This window comes from Pteronotus mesoamericanus, unplaced genomic scaffold, assembly GCF_021234165.1.
Source record: "Pteronotus mesoamericanus isolate MK-2021 breed Mesoamerican mustached bat unplaced genomic scaffold, CSHL_Meso_final scaffold_636, whole genome shotgun sequence".
NCBI classification, from domain to species: Eukaryota; Metazoa; Chordata; class Mammalia; order Chiroptera; family Mormoopidae; genus Pteronotus; species Pteronotus mesoamericanus.
Window position 1 is genome coordinate 1,450,476 of NW_026555324.1, and position 21,089 is coordinate 1,471,564.

General features: G+C 52.6%; 1 protein-coding gene across 1 annotated transcript in view; it reads right to left on the reverse strand.

Moving 5' to 3' along the window:
• Positions 1–20,582, reverse strand: part of MUC16 (mucin 16, cell surface associated) — a 70,837-nt gene extending 50,255 nt beyond the window's left edge. The window contains exons 1-10 of the mRNA XM_054562133.1: positions 18,431–20,582; positions 16,200–16,544; positions 15,162–15,272; positions 12,648–14,828; positions 8,881–11,968; positions 8,594–8,799; positions 5,449–8,439; positions 4,052–4,176; positions 3,890–3,957; positions 1,278–1,450 (exon numbers count right to left, since the gene is read on the reverse strand). Of these exons, the coding sequence (XP_054418108.1) occupies positions 1,278–1,450; positions 3,890–3,957; positions 4,052–4,176; positions 5,449–8,439; positions 8,594–8,799; positions 8,881–11,968; positions 12,648–14,828; positions 15,162–15,272; positions 16,200–16,544; positions 18,431–20,582 (11,440 nt within the window). The remainder of the gene's footprint in view (positions 1–1,277; positions 1,451–3,889; positions 3,958–4,051; positions 4,177–5,448; positions 8,440–8,593; positions 8,800–8,880; positions 11,969–12,647; positions 14,829–15,161; positions 15,273–16,199; positions 16,545–18,430) is intronic.
• Between the last annotated feature and the right edge of the window lie 507 nt (positions 20,583–21,089).

A 21,089-nucleotide genomic window follows, 5' to 3' on the forward strand; every position in this document is an offset into this window, starting at 1 on the left:
AATAAGTAAGGATCTGGACCATGAATTGGATCCCCCTTGATGCTCTGAAAGTAATTCAAGTAAACTTTGGCTGATTTTATATTGGATGGTCTGACTAGTTTCTTAAAATGGAACTTATCTCTGAGACTGGGCCAAGTGGAGTCATGTGATTTACTTGGGTTATTCAGGTTTATTTCATTTGACCCTCACAATAATCTTACGTGACTTTTCTAAAATAAGTAAGTAAGTAAATAAATAAATAATAATCCCATTCTGGAAAAGGACACTGGAGCGCGGAGAGGTCTCATGGCTGGCCTGGGGCTACACAGCAAGGTAAAGGCAGGGCCAGGCCTCGATTAGAGCGAGATCTATGATTCACCAAAGCCCACACAGGTGACGGCTACTTCTAAGTAAACTCCAAGGACTCATGAAATCCAATACAAGTTTTCATCCAGGTAATAAGAAAATGTCCATGGTGATATAATGGGGACACAATTAATCAAGCTGTAGATTAAATTGTTCCATTAGACGCCTGTTGGTCTGCCTCTCCATCCCGAGGTTTGGGGCATGTTCTTGCTGGGTTAGTCTGCAGTGTAGCCTAGTAGTTAGGGGGCCTGGGTTTCAGAGCCAGTTTAGGATTCGATTCCTGACACTACCACTTGTTAATTATCTCATCTTGGGAAAATGGATTCTCCTCCCCGAGCCTTGTTTTCTCTTCTGTAAGATACACATGATACTTTAGAGAGTTTTGGGCAGGGTTAGTAATACACAACACATACAGCATTCAAGGTCATAGGAATCCCTCAATAAATATTAGCCTTTAGTGTGGGTGTTATTGTGGGTGTTATTGCAGAGCATGGTTGCAAAGGAATTTAATGCTAAAAGCATTACTAACAGCTTTGTTGTTTGTGTGTCAGGTGGGGCGTAGTTCTGGCTGGCCCTTGGAGAATGGGGAAGGACCACAAGCTGTCCTAAGGAAGTGAAAGGGGCAGCCTGGTCACTGCATTGGGACCACTGGCTCTTGCATTGATTGCCATGGGCTTGCTCTACCCTTGTCCTTCCTTGATGTCTGCTTGCTCCATTCAGGCTTCTGTAAATGGTCACTGGGATGAAGAAGCCTAAAGCCAACTTTTATTTCCAGATCTTAAAAGGGGTTTTTAGCTGTTATGAAGGGAGATACCTGAGCCCCCATGGAAATTCTAGGGGTGCAGAGAAACCCGGGTACACAGGGAAGTGCACTCCAAGGAGACTCCATCTAGGGGGCAGGAGGACGTCCCGCCTGCAGCAGCGCGCCTCACCACTGACGAAGAGACTCTTCCTGTCCAGGCTGTAGGGGCCCAGCTGCGTGACGCCGCGGGTCTGCTGGCTCAGCTCCCGGTACAGCCGTTCTCTGTCCAGCCCGACGCCTGTGGGACCCGGGTGGTGGGTGCAGATCAAATCCACTGTGGTGCCTGTCCCCTCCTTTTCAGCCCTGGGGAAGGAGGGACATGGGAATCGAGACATATGGGAGGTGAATAGGCTGGACCACTCCCTCCTACAGGGATGCCCCTGCGTGTTTACATCAGCACTCTTCCCTGGGTTTCATCTGCTTTCTAAAACACATCTACTTCTCTCTGATGGGAGGATCCAGACTCCCCTCCTCAAATGCAGTTTTACAGGTTACTACACCTTCAGGGGTGTCCAACCTGTTGGCATCTCTGGGCCATACTGGAAGAAGAGTTGTCTTGGGCCACCCATGAACTGCGTCGTGACACACAATCATCAAAAAATCTCATATTTTAAATAAATTTACGATTTTGTGTCGGGCCCCATTCATAGCCATCCCGGACTGCATGCGGCCCGCGGGACGCGGGTTGGACACCCCTGGTTAGGTACTGCTCTTCTTCTAGTCCCCATATCTTTTCATTAATTGGTTGAAGCTCACTGTCTTGGCCCCCAGGACACTCCCTGTCCGTTCATGAAAGCAAATGCAGGTGGTGTCCCTTCAGTAGCAGCTTAGTCCTGCTTGGTCGTGAGGTTGGAAGTGTGGGGCTCCCTGGGGGAAAAAAAATCCCCTGGGGGCAGGCAGCATGTGGAAGGGAAAAGCAAGAGGACTGGAGGCCTTGGGGAAGGCATGTGATCACCCCCTTGACCAGTTGTGACGCTGAGCAACAACCGCCACAGAGCCTGAGAGGCGGGACTTTACCTCAAGGTGGCCAACCCCAAGGCTGAGGTCAGCCCTTTGGGAACACGTTTTGAGCAGGCAGCCAAGGTTGGAGGAAAACGAGGGAAGAAGCAAGAAGGTCAGTTGGTTCAAAAATTATTTTGTCCTGAATTTAAGCCGGCCCTCAAATGTTTCCCTCAAAGTGGAGGCTTTACAGGTAGGGAGGAGGAACCCCTTCCTCCCCTGCCTGTGAATTCTGCTTGCTGTGATCCATGCTGGTCAAAGCATTCGCACTTTACTAATACACCACGGTGTCGTGCGGCAGCTCCCAGCGTGTGCCCCAGGGACCTCTCGTGTTCCCAAAACCATTCCAGGGAGTCCACTTTCATTTTAATTATGAAATTAATTAATTTCACAGTAGTATTAAGACTACTTTCATAATAATCCAAGACATTATTTTCACATTCATTGTCTCAAAAGCCTATGGTGATACTTCTTTACTAGAGGCTATGAGATGAAATATTGTAAAATATTAAATGCAGACACGGATGCCCTGGTATCTTCTACTAAACCAGGCATTAAAAAGATTTGCAAAAATGTACAATGGCCCTCTTCTCATTGTACTTCTTTTTTGGGAGGAGGTATAGTTATTGTTTATAAAAATATGTCATATATGTTAACATGTGATAGGTTTATTATTATTAATGAGTAAATGTATAAATTTTCTGTTTTAATTTCTAGCACAGTTAATATGGGCAGATATAACCCTAAATCCAAAGGCTGATATTGTGGTTAATAGGAAGAATTCTAACACCAGGTTCAAATTCTAGCTTTTTTACTTAAGCAAGCTGCTCAAGTACTCTGCAGGTCAGATAATAATATTGTTGTGAGGATGAAATGAATGAAAACATGTAAATCACCCTGATTTATTGGATGGCAGGTACTATGAGCAATATTACTATTGATTTCCCCATATTATGGAGAGGTGGGGACATGTATGGTGGTCTCCGCTTATTGGAGGACGCTTTGATCCACAAGATACCAGGAATCTCTCCTCATGCAGTGAAGTGGGTAGAGAGCCCCCCATCTGGCAGGGTGATTTGGGGTTACTGGATAGAGGAGCCCACAGTGATGCCATAGGGTCATCAAGTGTAAGGAAAGGGTCCTGAGCCCACTGACCTCAGAGGACACCGACTGTGGATGTAGGCAAAGAGAAGACAGGCCATTTCTGCAGAGCTCAGGTCCATGTGGGAGTTTTAAGATCGCGGTATATCCTGTTGGTTCTCAATATTCTATTTGTTTCTCCCTTTGCTTCAGTAAGACTTTCTATGGAAAATCCCAACCTCTTTCCAGGGAATAAACTGTGGGGCTGCAGTGTCCAGAGTTTGTCCCCTGCAGGGTAGATATGAGCTGGGACCAGGAGAGTGTAAGGACCCTGGGAACACAGTTGGTAGAGATGCTATGAGATTCCTTTAACTGAGCACTCACAATGGGGCAGGCATAGCGATGAAGGATGAACAACTCCGAGAGTAGGGCACTGTTACTATCACCATTTTATAGACAGTGCAACTGGAGAACAGAGAGGTGACTTGTCCAAAGTCACGCAGCTAGCAAATGGAAGGGCAGGGGTTCGAACTCAGGCACTTCAGATCGACTGTTACACTGCCTCTCAGCAAAGGCCCAAGTAGCCATCATGGACCAGGGTGTGAAGGGCCAAGAAAAAAAGAAGTAGGGTTTCTGTGGGTGCTTTAGAGAAGAAGGTCTCACCTGAGCGAGGTCAGTCTGCAGCCAGCATAGAGAGAACCGATGCTGCTGTTCTTGAACAAGGGCCCCAGCTGAGAAGGAATGAGAGGGAGATGAGTAGGAGGGACCAAAACAGCAGGGTGTGGTGGGGTTGGGGTGAAGCGGGTATTGGTGGGGTGCTCTCACCAGTTTCTGCAGGGATCTCTCAGTGACACTGAATATCTCAGAGCCCAAGTTTCCCATGTCCTCCCTGTAGTGCAGGTTGGTGATGGTGAAGTTGACAGTAAAAGGCATCAGGAAAGGAACTGCAGCTGCATGAAAGGGGAGAGTAAAGTGAGGTCAGTCCTGAGTCAGGCCTGGGACAGGGGGCGGGAGGGAGACTCTGAGGACATGCTTTCGCTCCAGTGCCGAGTGGGGCCCGGCTGGGCTGTCCTCCGTGAGATACCTCGTGTGGCAGTCACTGTCCAAGACCCCTTCTCACAGGGTGACCCACCACCCCTGTGTCCCCGGGACCATGTGGGTTTCTGGAATGCAGGCTCTCGGCTTGGAACTGCGACTGGCCTGGGAAAACTCAGAGGCGTTGGTCAGCCTATTCCTACTTCCCCTTGTCTCTTAACCATTTTAGCACAAGCCAGCACCTGCATCTCTTTGTCCTGGGGAAATTCTGAGGCCCAACAGTGACAGGTGGGAGTTGGAGGATTAAATACCCCAGCTCCTTCCCCCTCACATGGGATGACTCTAAGGTGTGTGTTGCATGCATTCTTCTTTCCAGCCTTCAGAATGAGTTTCTGTTGTTGAAACCTCCCAGTTTGTGGTATTCTGTTATGGCAGCTCTGGCAAACTAATACAGCAAATGACCCAACAATTCCTTTTCTAGTACAGCAAGTCCCCATGTAATATTGTCAATAGGTTCTGCAACTTTAGGTGAAACTATGTATAAAGAAACCAATTTTATGATAAACTAATTAATATGAAAAGGGGTTAAGTTCATAAGGCATATCATCAATGTTATAATAAAAATTGACGTTATTTGGACCAGCGGTATATACCCAAAAGAATTGGAAACAGGGACTTACATGGATACTTGTACATCCATGTTTATAGCAGCATGATTCACAATAGTCAAAAGGTGGAAAAAGCCTGATTTTCCATCAATGGATGAATGAACAGAGAAAATGTGGTCTAGCCACACAATGGAATATTATTTATCCACAAAAAGGAATAAAGTTCTGATACATGTTCCGGCATGGAGAGATCATGGACACACTGTGCTAACTAAAATAAGCAGGATACAAAAGGGCAGATATATTGTATAATTTCTTATGTGAGATAACTATAACAGGAAAATTCATGGAGACAGTAAGTAGATTAGAGGTTACCAAGGACTGGGAGACAGGGGGGAGCAGGGAAAGGGGAGTTATCGCCTAATGAATAAACAGATCCTGTCTGAGGTGACAAAAATGTAGAAATAGACAGTGGTGATGGTTACAAAACAGTGTGGATATAATAAATGCCACTGAATTGTACATTTAAATGGGTAAACTATATATGACAGCTAGATAGAATAAAAAAGTTATTCTTACCTGTTCCTGAAGTCACACTTGCATAGGCTGATGTGGACATCTCAGGTGTGGTCACAGGGACAAAAGGACTTTCAGACAGTCTACTGAAGGTGGTTGTCCTCTTGGCCATGGTAGGGCTGGAACCTGTGGCTGCTAAGCTGGTGGTCTCAAGGGCTGTAGTTTTTGGGACAGTGGTTGGACTTGATCCTTCACGAAGGGTTTTAAATGTACTCAAGGTCACAGTGCTGCCTGTCACAGTCCTGGAAAACTCTGGGAGTCCAGCTGAGGTTGCAGGTGGTGAGGTTTGTGTGCTCCAGGAAGTTACAGTGTCAGGTTTACCGGAGGCTGCAGGGGTGCGGGAAGGCTCGGGAACCTCAGGGGAAGCAGGCAGAATTGGAATGTCTGTACCAGCCTCTGATGCAGGGCTGGGGGCCAGGAAGCCTGTGGCCCCTGACAAACCATGGAAAAGAGTAGAAGTTGAAATAGTCGCACTGAGGCCTGTCTCAGAACGGGTGTAGAGGGAGCCTGTTCCCACAGGAACGCGGAGTGAGGCTGTTGGACCCAGGTCAACTCTGCTGGCCTCATTCACAAGTGTGGTGAAGAGAGAGGACGCAGTTTTTGGTGGACTGAGGGAAGCAGTCTCAGATGGAAGAGGTGCGCTAACATCCAACCCAGGCTGGATGGATGGTGAGGCTGTGATGCCTGGCATATGGGGAAAAAGAGTTGACGCAGGAGAACTTGTGCTTGTCTCTGCAGTGGGGTGGGTGACCAATGAGGCTGTAGTCACTGGTATATTAGGAGAAAGAGTTGAAGATGGAGTAGCTGTTCTGGCATCTGTCTCACTAATGGCGACCTGGGAGGTCAGCTTACCTGGTACACCAGGAGAGACAGTAAGAGTAGGAAACGCTGAACTGGATTCTATCCCAAAGTTGGTAGCCACAGAGGCTGTGGGCTCTGGAAAACTATCGGAAATGTTGGTGGTTGTTTGGGACACCATTAGGCTGGTCTCTACCACATGGGTGACAAAGGAAACTGGTCTATCTGGTTCCCCCGGGGACACAGTAAAAGGTAAAATAGGAGAACTACCCTCCGTCTCAGACTGGGTGGCCCAGGACATGGTGGCGCCCGGTTTACGTGGAGAATCCGTCAGCGTTGGAAAACTTGCACCTGCTCCTGCCCTAGAAGTAGCAAGCCATGAGGTCGCCAGCCCTGACACACCAGGGGAGACGGTTGTCGTTGGAATGGCTGAAGTGGCTTCTGCCCCAGGACCGGTGGATGTTGAGGGCAAGTTTCCAGATTCATTAGGGGAAAAACGCGGACTTGTTCCGGAAGCAGGCGTGCTGGTCCCCGCAGAAAGGAACCCTGGGGCTGCCGTTTCTGTCTCCTCACCACGCGGGCTGGTCACAGATGGAACAATGGACCTGGCTTCTGTCTCAGCATGGGTGACCCACGAGCCTGTGGTCTCTGGCCCATGTGGGGGATGAGTCAGCGTTGGAAAAGTTTTGTTGGTCTCTTCCCCAGAAGTGGTGACCAGTGAGGTGACCGGCCCCGGCACAGTAGAGGAGACGGCTGGATGTGGGCTGGCTGAACCGGTGTGCACCACAGGATGGGTGGCCAGTGAGGCTGTGGTCGCTGCTCCACCAGGAGAAAGAGTCAGGCTTGGAATACCTGTATTGCCACCCGTCTCAGAGCCAGGGACCTCTAGGGTGACCGCATCCGGGACACCAGAGGAGACCGTCACCGTGGGAGCAGCTGACCCGGCTTCTGTGCCGGGGCTGGCGATCCGTGAGGGTACGCTGTCTAATATGCCATGGGAAACATCGGGCATCGTCCTGGAGACCGCTGGGCTGGTCTCCCCAGGAAGGGTGACCAACAGGACTGTTGTATCTGGCTCCCCAGAGGAATCGGTCTGAGTTGAACCAGCTGAACTGGCTTCTCTCCCATAATGCGTGGTCCGTGAAGGTGTGTCTTCCGGTTGATCGGGGGAAGTGGTCAAAGTTGGAAAAGTTGTACTGGTCTCTGCCCCAGAAACAGTAGCCTGTGCGGTCACCGTCGCGGGTCCAGCAGATGAGACATTCCGAGTGGAGACAGTTGAACTGGCTCCTGCCCCAGGACCTGTGGCTGTTGAGACTGCCCTGCCGAATTCAGTGTGGGAAACACTGGGGGTTGTTTGGGAAACAACTGGGCTGGTCTCTGGGGGATGGGTGACCACAGGAACTGTTGAGCCTGGTTCACCAGGGGGCCCAGTCGGAGTTGGACCAGCTGACCCGGCTTGCGTGCCAAACTGGGTGGCCCGTGAGGCTGTGGTCCCCAAGGGACCTTGGGAATCAGGCAACGTTGAAGAAGGTGCGCTGCTCTCAGCCCCAGAACTCGCGGCCAGTGAGGTCGCCACCCCTGGGACAGCAGGTTGGACGGTCCTAGCTGGAAGAGTTGATCTGGTTTCTGCCCCAGAGCTGGTGGCCACCGAGGGCACGCTGTCTGGTTGCCTATGGGAAACACTGGGAGCTGTCCTGGGTGCAGCTGGGCTGGACTCTGGAGGGTGGGTGTTGAAGGAGACTCTTGTATCTGGTTCATCAGGGGAAACAGTCGGAGTTGGAAAGGCTGACACGGATTCTGTGCCAAACTGGGTGGCCCATGAGGCTGTGGTCTCCTGAGGAGGTTGGGAATCAGGCAAAGGTGAAGAAGTTGTGCCGGTCTCTGTCCCAGAACTGGTGGCCAGTGAGCTCGCGGAGCTCGATACATCAGGGGAACCAGTCATCGTTGGCACCGCTGAACTGGCTTGTGCTCCAGGGTGGGTGGCCCATGAGTCTGTGGCCTCCAGAGGAACTTGGGAATCAGGCGAAGGTGAAGACGTTGTGCCGGTCTCGGCCCCAGAACTCGTGGCCTGTGTGGTCACCACCCCTGATACAACAGGTAGGCCAGGCCTAACCGGGAGAGTTGACCCGGTTTCCGCCCCAGGACTGGTGGCCACCGAGGGTGCGCTGCCCGATTCACCATGGGAAGCACTGGGAGCTGTCCCGGGAACCGTTGGGCTGGACCCGGCAGGGCGGGTGACCAAGGAGACTCTCGTATGTGGTTCATCGGGGGGGAACAGTCAGGGTTGGAACAACTGAACTTGCCTCCGTCTCAGACTGGGTGGCCCAGGACATGGTGGCGCCCGGTTTACGTGGAGAATCCGTCAGCGTTGGAAAACTTGCACCTGCTCCTGCCCTAGAAGTAGCAAGCCATGAGGTCGCCAGCCCTGACACACCAGGGGAGACGGTTGTCGTTGGAATGGCTGAAGTGGCTTCTGCCCCAGGACCGGTGGATGTTGAGGGCAAGTTTCCAGATTCATTAGGGGAAAAACGCGGACTTGTTCCGGAAGCAGGCGTGCTGGTCCCCGCAGAAAGGAACCCTGGGGCTGCCGTTTCTGTCTCCTCACCACGCGGGCTGGTCACAGATGGAACAATGGACCTGGCTTCTGTCTCAGCATGGGTGACCCACGAGCCTGTGGTCTCTGGCCCATGTGGGGGATGAGTCAGCGTTGGAAAAGTTTTGTTGGTCTCTTCCCCAGAAGTGGTGACCAGTGAGGTGACCGGCCCCGGCACAGTAGAGGAGACGGCTGGATGTGGGCTGGCTGAACCGGTGTGCACCACAGGATGGGTGGCCAGTGAGGCTGTGGTCGCTGCTCCACCAGGAGAAAGAGTCAGGCTTGGAATACCTGTATTGCCACCCGTCTCAGAGCCAGGGACCTCTAGGGTGACCGCATCCGGGACACCAGAGGAGACCGTCACCGTGGGAGCAGCTGACCCGGCTTCTGTGCCGGGGCTGGCGATCCGTGAGGGTACGCTGTCTAATATGCCATGGGAAACATCGGGCATCGTCCTGGAGACCGCTGGGCTGGTCTCCCCAGGAAGGGTGACCAACAGGACTGTTGTATCTGGCTCCCCAGAGGAATCGGTCTGAGTTGAACCAGCTGAACTGGCTTCTCTCCCATAATGCGTGGTCCGTGAAGGTGTGTCTTCCGGTTGATCGGGGGAAGTGGTCAAAGTTGGAAAAGTTGTACTGGTCTCTGCCCCAGAAACAGTAGCCTGTGCGGTCACCGTCGCGGGTCCAGCAGATGAGACAGTCCGAGTGGAGACAGTTGAACTGGCTCCTGCCCCAGGACCTGTGGCTGTTGAGACTGCCCTGCCGAATTCAGTGTGGGAAACACTGGGGGTTGTTTGGGAAACAACTGGGCTGGTCTCTGGGGGATGGGTGACCACAGGAACTGTTGAGCCTGGTTCACCAGGGGGCCCAGTCGGAGTTGGACCAGCTGACCCGGCTTGCGTGCCAAACTGGGTGGCCCGTGAGGCTGTGGTCCCCAAGGGACCTTGGGAATCAGGCAACGTTGAAGAAGGTGCGCTGCTCTCAGCCCCAGAACTCGCGGCCAGTGAGGTCGCCACCCCTGGGACAGCAGGTTGGACGGTCCTAGCTGGAAGAGTTGATCTGGTTTCTGCCCCAGAGCTGGTGGCCACCGAGGGCACGCTGTCTGGTTGCCTATGGGAAACACTGGGAGCTGTCCTGGGTGCAGCTGGGCTGGACTCTGGAGGGTGGGTGTTGAAGGAGACTCTTGTATCTGGTTCATCAGGGGAAACAGTCGGAGTTGGAAAGGCTGACACGGATTCTGTGCCAAACTGGGTGGCCCATGAGGCTGTGGTCTCCTGAGGAAGTTGGGAATCAGGCAAAGGTGAAGAAGTTGTGCCGGTCTCTGTCCCAGAACTGGTGGCCAGTGAGCTCGCGGAGCTCGATACATCAGGGGAACCAGTCATCGTTGGCACCGCTGAACTGGCTTGTGCTCCAGGGTGGGTGGCCCATGAGTCTGTGGCCTCCAGAGGAACTTGGGAATCAGGCGAAGGTGAAGACGTTGTGCCGGTCTCGGCCCCAGAACTCGTGGCCTGTGTGGTCACCACCCCTGATACAACAGGTAGGCCAGGCCTAACCGGGAGAGTTGACCCGGTTTCCGCCCCAGGACTGGTGGCCACCGAGGGTGCGCTGCCCGATTCACCATGGGAAGCACTGGGAGCTGTCCCGGGAACCGTTGGGCTGGACCCGGCAGGGCGCGTGACCAAGGAGACTCTCGTATGTGGTTCATCGGGGGGAACAGTCAGGGTTGGAACAACTGAACTTGCCTCCGTCTCAGACTGGGTGGCCCAGGACATGGTGGCGCCCGGTTTACGTGGAGAATCCGTCAGCGTTGGAAAACTTGCACCTGCTCCTGCCCTAGAAGTAGCAAGCCATGAGGTCGCCAGCCCTGACACACCAGGGGAGACGGTTGTCGTTGGAATGGCTGAAGTGGCTTCTGCCCCAGGACCGGTGGATGTTGAGGGCAAGTTTCCAGATTCATTAGGGGAAAAACGCGGACTTGTTCCGGAAGCAGGCGTGCTGGTCCCCGCAGAAAGGAACCCTGGGGCTGCCGTTTCTGTCTCCTCACCACGCGGGCTGGTCACAGATGGAACAATGGACCTGGCTTCTGTCTCAGCATGGGTGACCCACGAGCCTGTGGTCTCTGGCCCATGTGGGGGATGAGTCAGCGTTGGAAAAGTTTTGTTGGTCTCTTCCCCAGAAGTGGTGACCAGTGAGGTGACCGGCCCCGGCACAGTAGAGGAGACGGCTGGATGTGGGCTGGCTGAACCGGTGTGCACCACAGGATGGGTGGCCAGTGAGGCTGTGGTCGCTGCTCCACCAGGAGAAAGAGTCAGGCTTGGAATACCTGTATTGCCACCCGTCTCAGAGCCAGGGACCTCTAGGGTGACCGCATCCGGGACACCAGAGGAGACCGTCACCGTGGGAGCAGCTGACCCGGCTTCTGTGCCGGGGCTGGCGATCCGTGAGGGTACGCTGTCTAATATGCCATGGGAAACATCGGGCATCGTCCTGGAGACCGCTGGGCTGGTCTCCCCAGGAAGGGTGACCAACAGGACTGTTGTATCTGGCTCCCCAGAGGAATCGGTCTGAGTTGAACCAGCTGAACTGGCTTCTCTCCCATAATGCGTGGTCCGTGAAGGTGTGTCTTCCGGTTGATCGGGGGAAGTGGTCAAAGTTGGAAAAGTTGTACTGGTCTCTGCCCCAGAAACAGTAGCCTGTGCGGTCACCGTCGCGGGTCCAGCAGATGAGACAGTCCGAGTGGAGACAGTTGAACTGGCTCCTGCCCCAGGACCTGTGCCTGTTGAGACTGCCCTGCCGAATTCAGTGTGGGAAACACTGGGGGTTGTTTGGGAAACAACTGGGCTGGTCTCTGGGGGATGGGTGACCACAGGAACTGTTGAGCCTGGTTCACCAGGGGGCCCAGTCGGAGTTGGACCAGCTGACCCGGCTTGCGTGCCAAACTGGGTGGCCCGTGAGGCTGTGGTCCCCAAGGGACCTTGGGAATCAGGCAACGTTGAAGAAGGTGCGCTGCTCTCAGCCCCAGAACTCGCGGCCAGTGAGGTCGCCACCCCTGGGACAGCAGGTTGGACGGTCCTAGCTGGAAGAGTTGATCTGGTTTCTGCCCCAGAGCTGGTGGCCACCGAGGGCACGCTGTCTGGTTGCCTATGGGAAACACTGGGAGCTGTCCTGGGTGCAGCTGGGCTGGACTCTGGAGGGTGGGTGTTGAAGGAGACTCTTGTATCTGGTTCATCAGGGGAAACAGTCGGAGTTGGAAAGGCTGACACGGATTCTGTGCCAAACTGGGTGGCCCATGAGGCTGTGGTCTCCTGAGGAGGTTGGGAATCAGGCAAAGGTGAAGAAGTTGTGCCGGTCTCTGTCCCAGAACTGGTGGCCAGTGAGCTCGCGGAGCTCGATACATCAGGGGAACCAGTCATCGTTGGCACCGCTGAACTGGCTTGTGCTCCAGGGTGGGTGGCCCATGAGTCTGTGGCCTCCAGAGGAACTTGGGAATCAGGCGAAGGTGAAGACGTTGTGCCGGTCTCGGCCCCAGAACTCGTGGCCTGTGTGGTCACCACCCCTGATACAACAGGTAGGCCAGGCCTAACCGGGAGAGTTGACCCGGTTTCCGCCCCAGGACTGGTGGCCACCGAGGGTGCGCTGCCCGATTCACCATGGGAAGCACTGGGAGCTGTCCCGGGAACCGTTGGGCTGGACCCGGCAGGGCGGGTGACCAAGGAGACTCTCGTATGTGGTTCATCGGGGGGGAACAGTCAGGGTTGGAACAACTGAACTTGCCTCCGTCTCAGACTGGGTGGCCCAGGACATGGTGGCGCCCGGTTTACGTGGAGAATCCGTCAGCGTTGGAAAACTTGCACCTGCTCCTGCCCTAGAAGTAGCAAGCCATGAGGTCGCCAGCCCTGACACACCAGGGGAGACGGTTGTCGTTGGAATGGCTGAAGTGGCTTCTGCCCCAGGACCGGTGGATGTTGAGGGCAAGTTTCCAGATTCATTAGGGGAAAAACGCGGACTTGTTCCGGAAGCAGGCGTGCTGGTCCCCGCAGAAAGGAACCCTGGGGCTGCCGTTTCTGTCTCCTCACCACGCGGGCTGGTCACAGATGGAACAATGGACCTGGCTTCTGTCTCAGCATGGGTGACCCACGAGCCTGTGGTCTCTGGCCCATGTGGGGGATGAGTCAGCGTTGGAAAAGTTTTGTTGGTCTCTTCCCCAGAAGTGGTGACCAGTGAGGTGACCGGCCCCGGCACAGTAGAGGAGACGGCTGGATGTGGGCTGGCTGAACCGGTGTGCACCACAGGATGGGTGGCCAGTGAGGCTGTGGTCGCTGCTCCACCAGGAGAAAGAGTCAGGCTTGGAATACCTGTATTGCCACCCGTCTCAGAGCCAGGGACCTCTAGGGTGACCGCATCCGGGACACCAGAGGAGACCGTCACCGTGGGAGCAGCTGACCCGGCTTCTGTGCCGGGGCTGGCGATCCGTGAGGGTACGCTGTCTAATATGCCATGGGAAACATCGGGCATCGTCCTGGAGACCGCTGGGCTGGTCTCCCCAGGAAGGGTGACCAACAGGACTGTTGTATCTGGCTCCCCAGAGGAATCGGTCTGAGTTGAACCAGCTGAACTGGCTTCTCTCCCATAATGCGTGGTCCGTGAAGGTGTGTCTTCCGGTTGATCGGGGGAAGTGGTCAAAGTTGGAAAAGTTGTACTGGTCTCTGCCCCAGAAACGGTAGCCTGTGCGGTCACCGTCGCGGGTCCAGCAGATGAGACAGTCCGAGTGGAGACAGTTGAACTGGCTCCTGCCCCAGGACCTGTGCCTGTTGAGACTGCCCTGCCGAATTCAGTGTGGGAAACACTGGGGGTTGTTTGGGAAACAACTGGGCTGGTCTCTGGGGGATGGGTGACCACAGGAACTGTTGAGCCTGGTTCACCAGGGGGCCCAGTCGGAGTTGGACCAGCTGACCCGGCTTGCGTGCCAAACTGGGTGGCCCGTGAGGCTGTGGTCCCCAAGGGACCTTGGGAATCAGGCAACGTTGAAGAAGGTGCGCTGCTCTCAGCCCCAGAACTCGCGGCCAGTGAGGTCGCCACCCCTGGGACAGCAGGTTGGACGGTCCTAGCTGGAAGAGTTGATCTGGTTTCTGCCCCAGAGCTGGTGGCCACCGAGGGCACGCTGTCTGGTTGCCTATGGGAAACACTGGGAGCTGTCCTGGGTGCAGCTGGGCTGGACTCTGGAGGGTGGGTGTTGAAGGAGACTCTTGTATCTGGTTCATCAGGGGAAACAGTCGGAGTTGGAAAGGCTGACACGGATTCTGTGCCAAACTGGGTGGCCCATGAGGCTGTGGTCTCCTGAGGAGGTTGGGAATCAGGCAAAGGTGAAGAAGTTGTGCCGGTCTCTGTCCCAGAACTGGTGGCCAGTGAGCTCGCGGAGCTCGATACATCAGGGGAACCAGTCATCGTTGGCACCGCTGAACTGGCTTGTGCTCCAGGGTGGGTGGCCCATGAGTCTGTGGCCTCCAGAGGAACTTGGGAATCAGGCGAAGGTGAAGACGTTGCGCCGGTCTCGGCCCCAGAACTCGTGGCCTGTGTGGTCACCACCCCTGATACAACAGGTAGGCCAGGCCTAACCGGGAGAGTTGACCCGGTTTCCGCCCCAGGACTGGTGGCCACCGAGGGTGCGCTGCCCGATTCACCATGGGAAGCACTGGGAGCTGTCCCGGGAACCGTTGGGCTGGACCCGGCAGGGCGGGTGACCAAGGAGACTCTCGTATGTGGTTCATCGGGGGGAACAGTCAGGGTTGGAACAACTGAACTTGCCTCCGTCTCAGACTGGGTGGCCCAGGACATGGTGGCGTCCGGTTTACGTGGAGAATCCGTCAGCGTTGGAAAACTTGCACCTGCTCCTGCCCTAGAAGTAGCAAGCCATGAGGTCGCCAGCCCTGACACACCAGGGGAGACGGTTGTCTTTGGAATGGCTGAAGTGGCTTCTGCCCCAGGGTTTGTTGCTGTTGATATTGCGCTGTGTAAATCACTATGAGGAACACTGGCTGTCAGTTCGGAAACAATTAGGCTGGTGTTTGTTGGATGGGTGACCATAGAAACTGTTGTATCTCGCTCAGCAAGGGACAGAGCCCGAGTTGTAACATCTGATGTGGCTTTCGTGTCAATCTGAGTGGCCCATGAGGCTGTGGTCTCCTGAGAAATTTGGGGTTTAGGCAAAGTTGAAGAAGTTGTGCTGGTCTCCGCCCCAGGACTTGTGTCCTGGGAGGGCATTACCTCTGGTACAACAGGCTGGACAGTCCTAGCTCGAGGAGTTGACCTGGTTTGTTCCCCATGACTAGTGGCCATCGAAGGTTTACTGTCTGATTCAGTATGGGAAGCACTGGGAACTGTCCTGGTAACTGTTGGGCTGGATTCTGCAGTTTGGGTGACCAAGGAGTCTCCTGTATCTGGTTCATCAGGGGAAACAATCAGAGTTGGAATAGCTGAACTGCCTTCTCTTCCAGAGCTAGTGACCAGGGAGGTTGCTATGTTGAGTACATCATGTGGGACAGTCATTGTTGGCATGGCTGAACTGGCTTCTGCCTGAGGGCTGGTGGCTCTTGAAGGTACCATGTCTAATTCAGTATGGGAAATATTTTGAGTTTCCCTGGAAACAGAGGTGCTAGTCTTTGGAGAATGTACCCATGGGGCTCTGCTATCTGGCTCATGAGGAGAAATAGTCATAGTTGGAACAATGGAATTGCCTTGTGCCAAAGGATGGGTGACCCATGAGACTGTGGCCTCTGGTTCAGGTGTGGAATTAGTCAGAGTTGGAAAAGTTCCACCAGTGTCTGCCCGAGAACTGGTTACCTGTGAGATTTCCACCCCTGATACACCAGGAGAAAACGTCAAAGTTGAAATGATTGAACTGGTCTGTGTCCCGGGATGGGTAACCAATGAGGCTGTTGTATCTGGCTCACCTGAGGACTCAGTCAGAGTCTGAACAGCTGGGCTCTTCTCTGTTCCAGAAGTAGTGCCCAGTGACGTCACCAGCCCTGGCGCATGAGGGGAGACAGTTGAAGTTGCAATGGATGAACTGCTCTGTGCCGTGACCCATAAGGCTGTAGTTTCTGGTTCATCTGTAGAACCAGTCAGACTTGGAATAAACATACTTGTCTTTGTCCCAGGACTAGTCACAAGTGAGTTCACCATCCCCAGTACACTGGGGGAGGCAGTCAAAATTGAAGCAGCTAAACTGTCTTCCTCTGCAGAACTGGTAACCACTGCAGGTGTGCTGTCTGATTTGCTTTTGGAAACATTCAGGGTTCCCCTGGAGACAGTTGGGCTGGTCTCCACAGGATGGGTAACCCATGAGGTTTTGGCCTCTGGCTCGCCAAAGGAAACAGCCAGAGTTGGAAAAGCTGTATTGGTCTCCGCCCCAGAACCAATGGCCAGTGCAGGCGTGGTTGCTGATCTTCTCTTGAACGTGGACGGGGTTGTTCTGGACACTGCTGTGCTGCTCGTCTCTGCTCCCAGTCTGGTGGCCGAGGAGGCTGTCCTGCCCAGAACGTCAGGGGAAACATCTGAGGTTGTGCTGATCGCTCCTGTTGTGCTTGTGCTGGCCGTCTTACCCGATGTCCTGAGGACAGTCAGCATTCCCAAAGTGGGAGTAGACACTCTGGTGGCTGAGGTTGCGGCGGCAGTGGTCTGTGCCCTCTCTGTCCCTCCTGATGGTAGTCCTGTGAATTGTGGGATGGACGCACAATTTGGAGAGAATCATTACCATTTAGTGGACTGGCAAGAGTTATTTTTTTTCTCCACATGAGGAAAGGGAGAAAAATGTCTCTGCCCAAAATGTACCTTAGTGCTTCGGGAACGGGGAAAGGAATTGTGACTGGCATTCCCCTACTCTTCCTGTACCATTTGGGCAGTAACTCCCAAGATGACTCCTTCCTGCTTTCAAATGTATTCTGTACTTGCCATCCTCTGAGTCTTGGTTCAAGCAGTTTTGTCTGCTTGACATGACCATCTTTCATTAGACTTCTTACTTTCTGTTCTACTTCAAACTCCAGGTGAAATCAACTTGTACAAATTCATGTCAAAATTCATCTCTCCCCTCTCACCTCCTTTCATACCATCTGACCTTGCACTGCACCACATCCCACCATCTTCTTGGTAACAGCTGTGAATGCTTGTCTGCTTGGCATATAGTAGGTGCTCGACAAATATTTGCTAATCAGTGAATTAATTAATGAATGAACACATGGATAGATATATACATAGGCAGGTCTCTTACTTGAGAGAGACCATGTGTCATTGTGCTTAGAGCTTGGGTTCTATAATAAGATAATCCCACACCAAGATTCTGGCTCCTCCACTAAATAGATAGATGGACTACCAAATCTTGCTAGATCTCCATTTTCTCATCTACAAAGTAAGGAAAAATACAGCGGCCATCTCAGAGTGTTAATAAAAAAGCACCAAGAACAGTGCCTTCTGGCTCACAATAAGACATTATCACTACTAACTACTATTACTACTGTCACTACTGTTACTAACACCGCTGCTACTACCAATCATTACTGCTATTACTACTACCATTGTTAATATCGTTACTACTACAACTGCTATTACTTACCATTACTGCTGTCACTACTGTTATTACCACCTATTACTATTATTAGTACTACTATTGCTATGACTACTAGAGTGATTGCTTCTGTTATTATTACTGGAATTATTACTATTGTTACTATTACAACTACTATTGCTACTGTCACTACTACTTCTACTACAAATGTTTACTGAATTAAATTTGTCAGGGACTACACTAGCTGTCCAATGTGACTAGAAGTCAACCTCTGGGGGAAGTGTCACTGTCTGGGATGACAACTACTGGCCAGGGCTTCAGAATATGGCTCCAGGAAGGAGGAAGAACTACCTGGAAGCTCCTCAGTAGCGACCACAAAGCCTATGGGAGTTGGGTGCAGGGAGAGACAAAGTTAAGGGGATTTTGACTCTGATGGCGAAGCCAGGTTGCTTTTTTACTGAGAATACCCTGAAAAATGTATTTCTGAGAGTAGACATTCTAAAATGATTCCTGTGTGTTTGATGATGGTGGTGGTGATGATGATGATGAGCAATTGTAAAGCACCTGGCATCCTTTCTCTTTTTGATCATAACCAGAATATTGAAAGGATGCCCTATTATTGTCTTTTAAAGAATAGAAAGTGGGGTTTCAGAGATCATAATTTGCCAAGATCACAGCTATTGACTGATTGTGTGGAAATCTGAACTGATAGTTTTGTCTGCATCATAAACTTATATACTAACCATTGTTTATATTAATTTAATACTCAAATTTCAGGATCTTATGGTGTCCAAAATGCAAAGACAGGATATGAGGAAAAACGTCCATAAAGGCAGGACATGAGGAAAAAACATCCATGTGAGGAGAGGAATCTCCCCAAGAATTCTCTAATTCAGTGGATCTCAGCCTGGGGCAATCGTCGTAACTGTCTATGCAGAGGGTGCTAGAGGCATCTAGTGAGTTAGCCAGGAATACTGTTCAACATCCTACAATACATGAACAACCTTCCACAACAAATAATTATCTGGGTCTTACTTGTCAACTGTGTTGAGTGTGGAGATACTTGAGAAGCACTTGTCGCTGTTCCCGAGTCCATGTTCTGTGTTATTCTGGTATCCATAGGGGGTGATAAAGACGTCCTGACTGGCTGGGTCCAAGTTTCCAGACTACTGACCATAACCAAGGGCCCACCACCAGTGCTCATCTCTGCCCCACGGGTGGCATCTCCTGCACGTGGAGGGGTTGGTGCGGAAGTAATCCCATGGGGGGCTGGGCTGGTTGAAGAGTCAGTGGCAGTGGAGGTTGAAAATGGGAATGATGTTGAAGCTGATGAAGGCAGGATCCCTGCAATGGGGGACAAAGAAGCATCCCCAAGGACTGGTTCTGTTTTACAAAATGGACCGGATGAGCAGGCAATGGAGCTGACACCTGGAACTCCTGACGTCGCAAAGGAAGCCATGGCTTCTGACAAAGAGGGTGAAAATGTGTCAGCTGGCAAGGTCTCAGCTGAGGGCAGAATATCTGTGGCCCCAGTCCAGGGACTCCTCACAAGATGAGTAGACTGAGGAGGTGAAGGCATAGGAGTAGACGGAGCTGAGCTGAAGTCCACGGCTGTGCTTGCCACCTTCAGGTCAGAAGTTGGATGCGAAAGTGGCACTGTTTCAAATGTTGTTGTCGTAAAGGACACAGGTGTTGATGATGTGGAGAGAGTGGCCTCCGCCAAAGAGGAGGCAGTATCCACCGGATATGTGACCCTGGATGACTCAGAGTAGATCGGGACAGAGGAATGGAGTTCGTGTCTAGAACTGCCGGTCCCCACACTTGCAGCACTTGTGTTTTGGGCAAGGTGAGTTGCTTCTGTATCCGTGGAAGTTTCAGAAATGGCCAGGATCTCAAGGGAGGGGCTGTTCAAATTGGGAGGGGAACTGGTGCCAGGCTCAGAGCTTCTAAATACCATGTCTGTGGCCCTCACCAGGCCAGGACTGAAAAAAGAGGTCGTTGGACTGAGAGAGGTGGAGCTGAACCTTGGTAATTTGGAGGAAGAAGGTGAAGGTACGTTTGTGGCAGATAGCGACACCAGGAATGAGGGGGAACTGATTTCATTCATAAAGGAGGTGCTTATTCCTGACAAATCATCTGGAACTCTGCTCATAATAGTTGTCACCCCTGAGTGTGATATACTTTCAGTTGCGACTGAGTGAGTCCCTGCCAAGAAGGCCATTTTTGACGTACCCAAGGAAGATGTGTCCTGTGACGTAGCTTTGGGGTGACCTGTTTGCATGGTTGGGGACATTCCTGAAGGTTCTGTCATGGCAGGGGAGGCAGAGAGCCTGGGCATTCCTGTGGGGGTGTCTGGTGTCATGGTGAAGTGAGCAGGGCCAGAAAAGGGTGTCCTGATAGAGGACATGTCTTCTGTCCTGGAGACGTCGGACCTACCATCAGTGGCCATGCTGGAAAAGACAGCCATTGTCTCCGTGGCCGAGCCCATCGGTTGGGAGGTGCTGGTTGCCGTCAGGCTGGGGGCCACAGAGGACGATGGTTCTGACTCAAACCATGGAGTTTCAGAAGAGCCAGGCATTGATGTGGAAACAGTGGTTTCCCTTATGGTGGCTGAGGTAACCACTGGAGCAGTGACCTTGGATGGCCCCGAGCCTGCTGGGACAGAGGAATGCATTTCAAGTCCAGAACTGGTGGACCCCACATTTTTCACGGCTGTCCTTTTGGAAAGGTGAACAGTCTCTGTATGGGTGGGGGCTTGGGGGGTGGCCAGTGTCTCAACTGTGGTGTCGCTCACATTTGCAAGGGAATGGGCAGCATCCCAGCTTGTGCCCGCCACGTCTGTGGTCTTCACACGGCCAGAGGTCCAGAGAGTGGTGAGTGGAGAAGGAGAGGACGGGCCAGTTCCTGCTGTTGCAGGAGACACAGGCGAAGGTGAGGTCGGGGCAGGAATAGATTCGAGGGAGGAAGAGCTGCTTGGTGCCACAAGGGAAGAACCTGTCCTTGACACATCCTCAGGGCCTCTGCTCATGAGATTTGTCACCTCTGGGTGTGTAGAACTTTCGGTCTTAACCGAGAGAGTCCCTGCCCAGGAGATCATTGGTGATGTGGGCAATGGCATTTTTTTCTGTGACGTAGCTTCAGGGCGACCTGTTTGCATGGTGAGGAGCATCTGTGCAGACTGTGTCATGATGAGCAAGGGAGAATTTCTGGGGCTTCTTGTGGGGTTTTCTGGTGTTTTTGATGAATGATTTGGGTTAGAAGGGAATGTCCCCATAGGGGACATTTGCGCTAAGGTGGATATGGTATCCCTGGATCCTAAGGTGAATTCTAGGGATCTTGTGGCTTCCACATCTATTGAATCTGTTTCAGGGGCAGATGGAGGAGGTAAGTCCCTGGTGGACACATGAGGCATAAACGTGGGAGGTGCATTATTTATATTAGTCTGTGTGCTTGGTTTATCAGTAAAGGTACTAGAAATAGGGAGTACTGTTATTTCAGGACTTTTGGGGGCCAAGTTTGTACCTGTAATCTCAGGTAATAAGATGCTCACTCTGTGGCCATCAAAAAAAGTTGCAGTGGGAGTAGATACGGTTGTGTCCTCTGGACTTAAAGTTTTCAGTCTTGTGTTGACCTCAGTGATTTCATCTGTGTATGAGGAGAGTAGGGGGGCCAGTACGGTTCCAGTGGGAGCTGA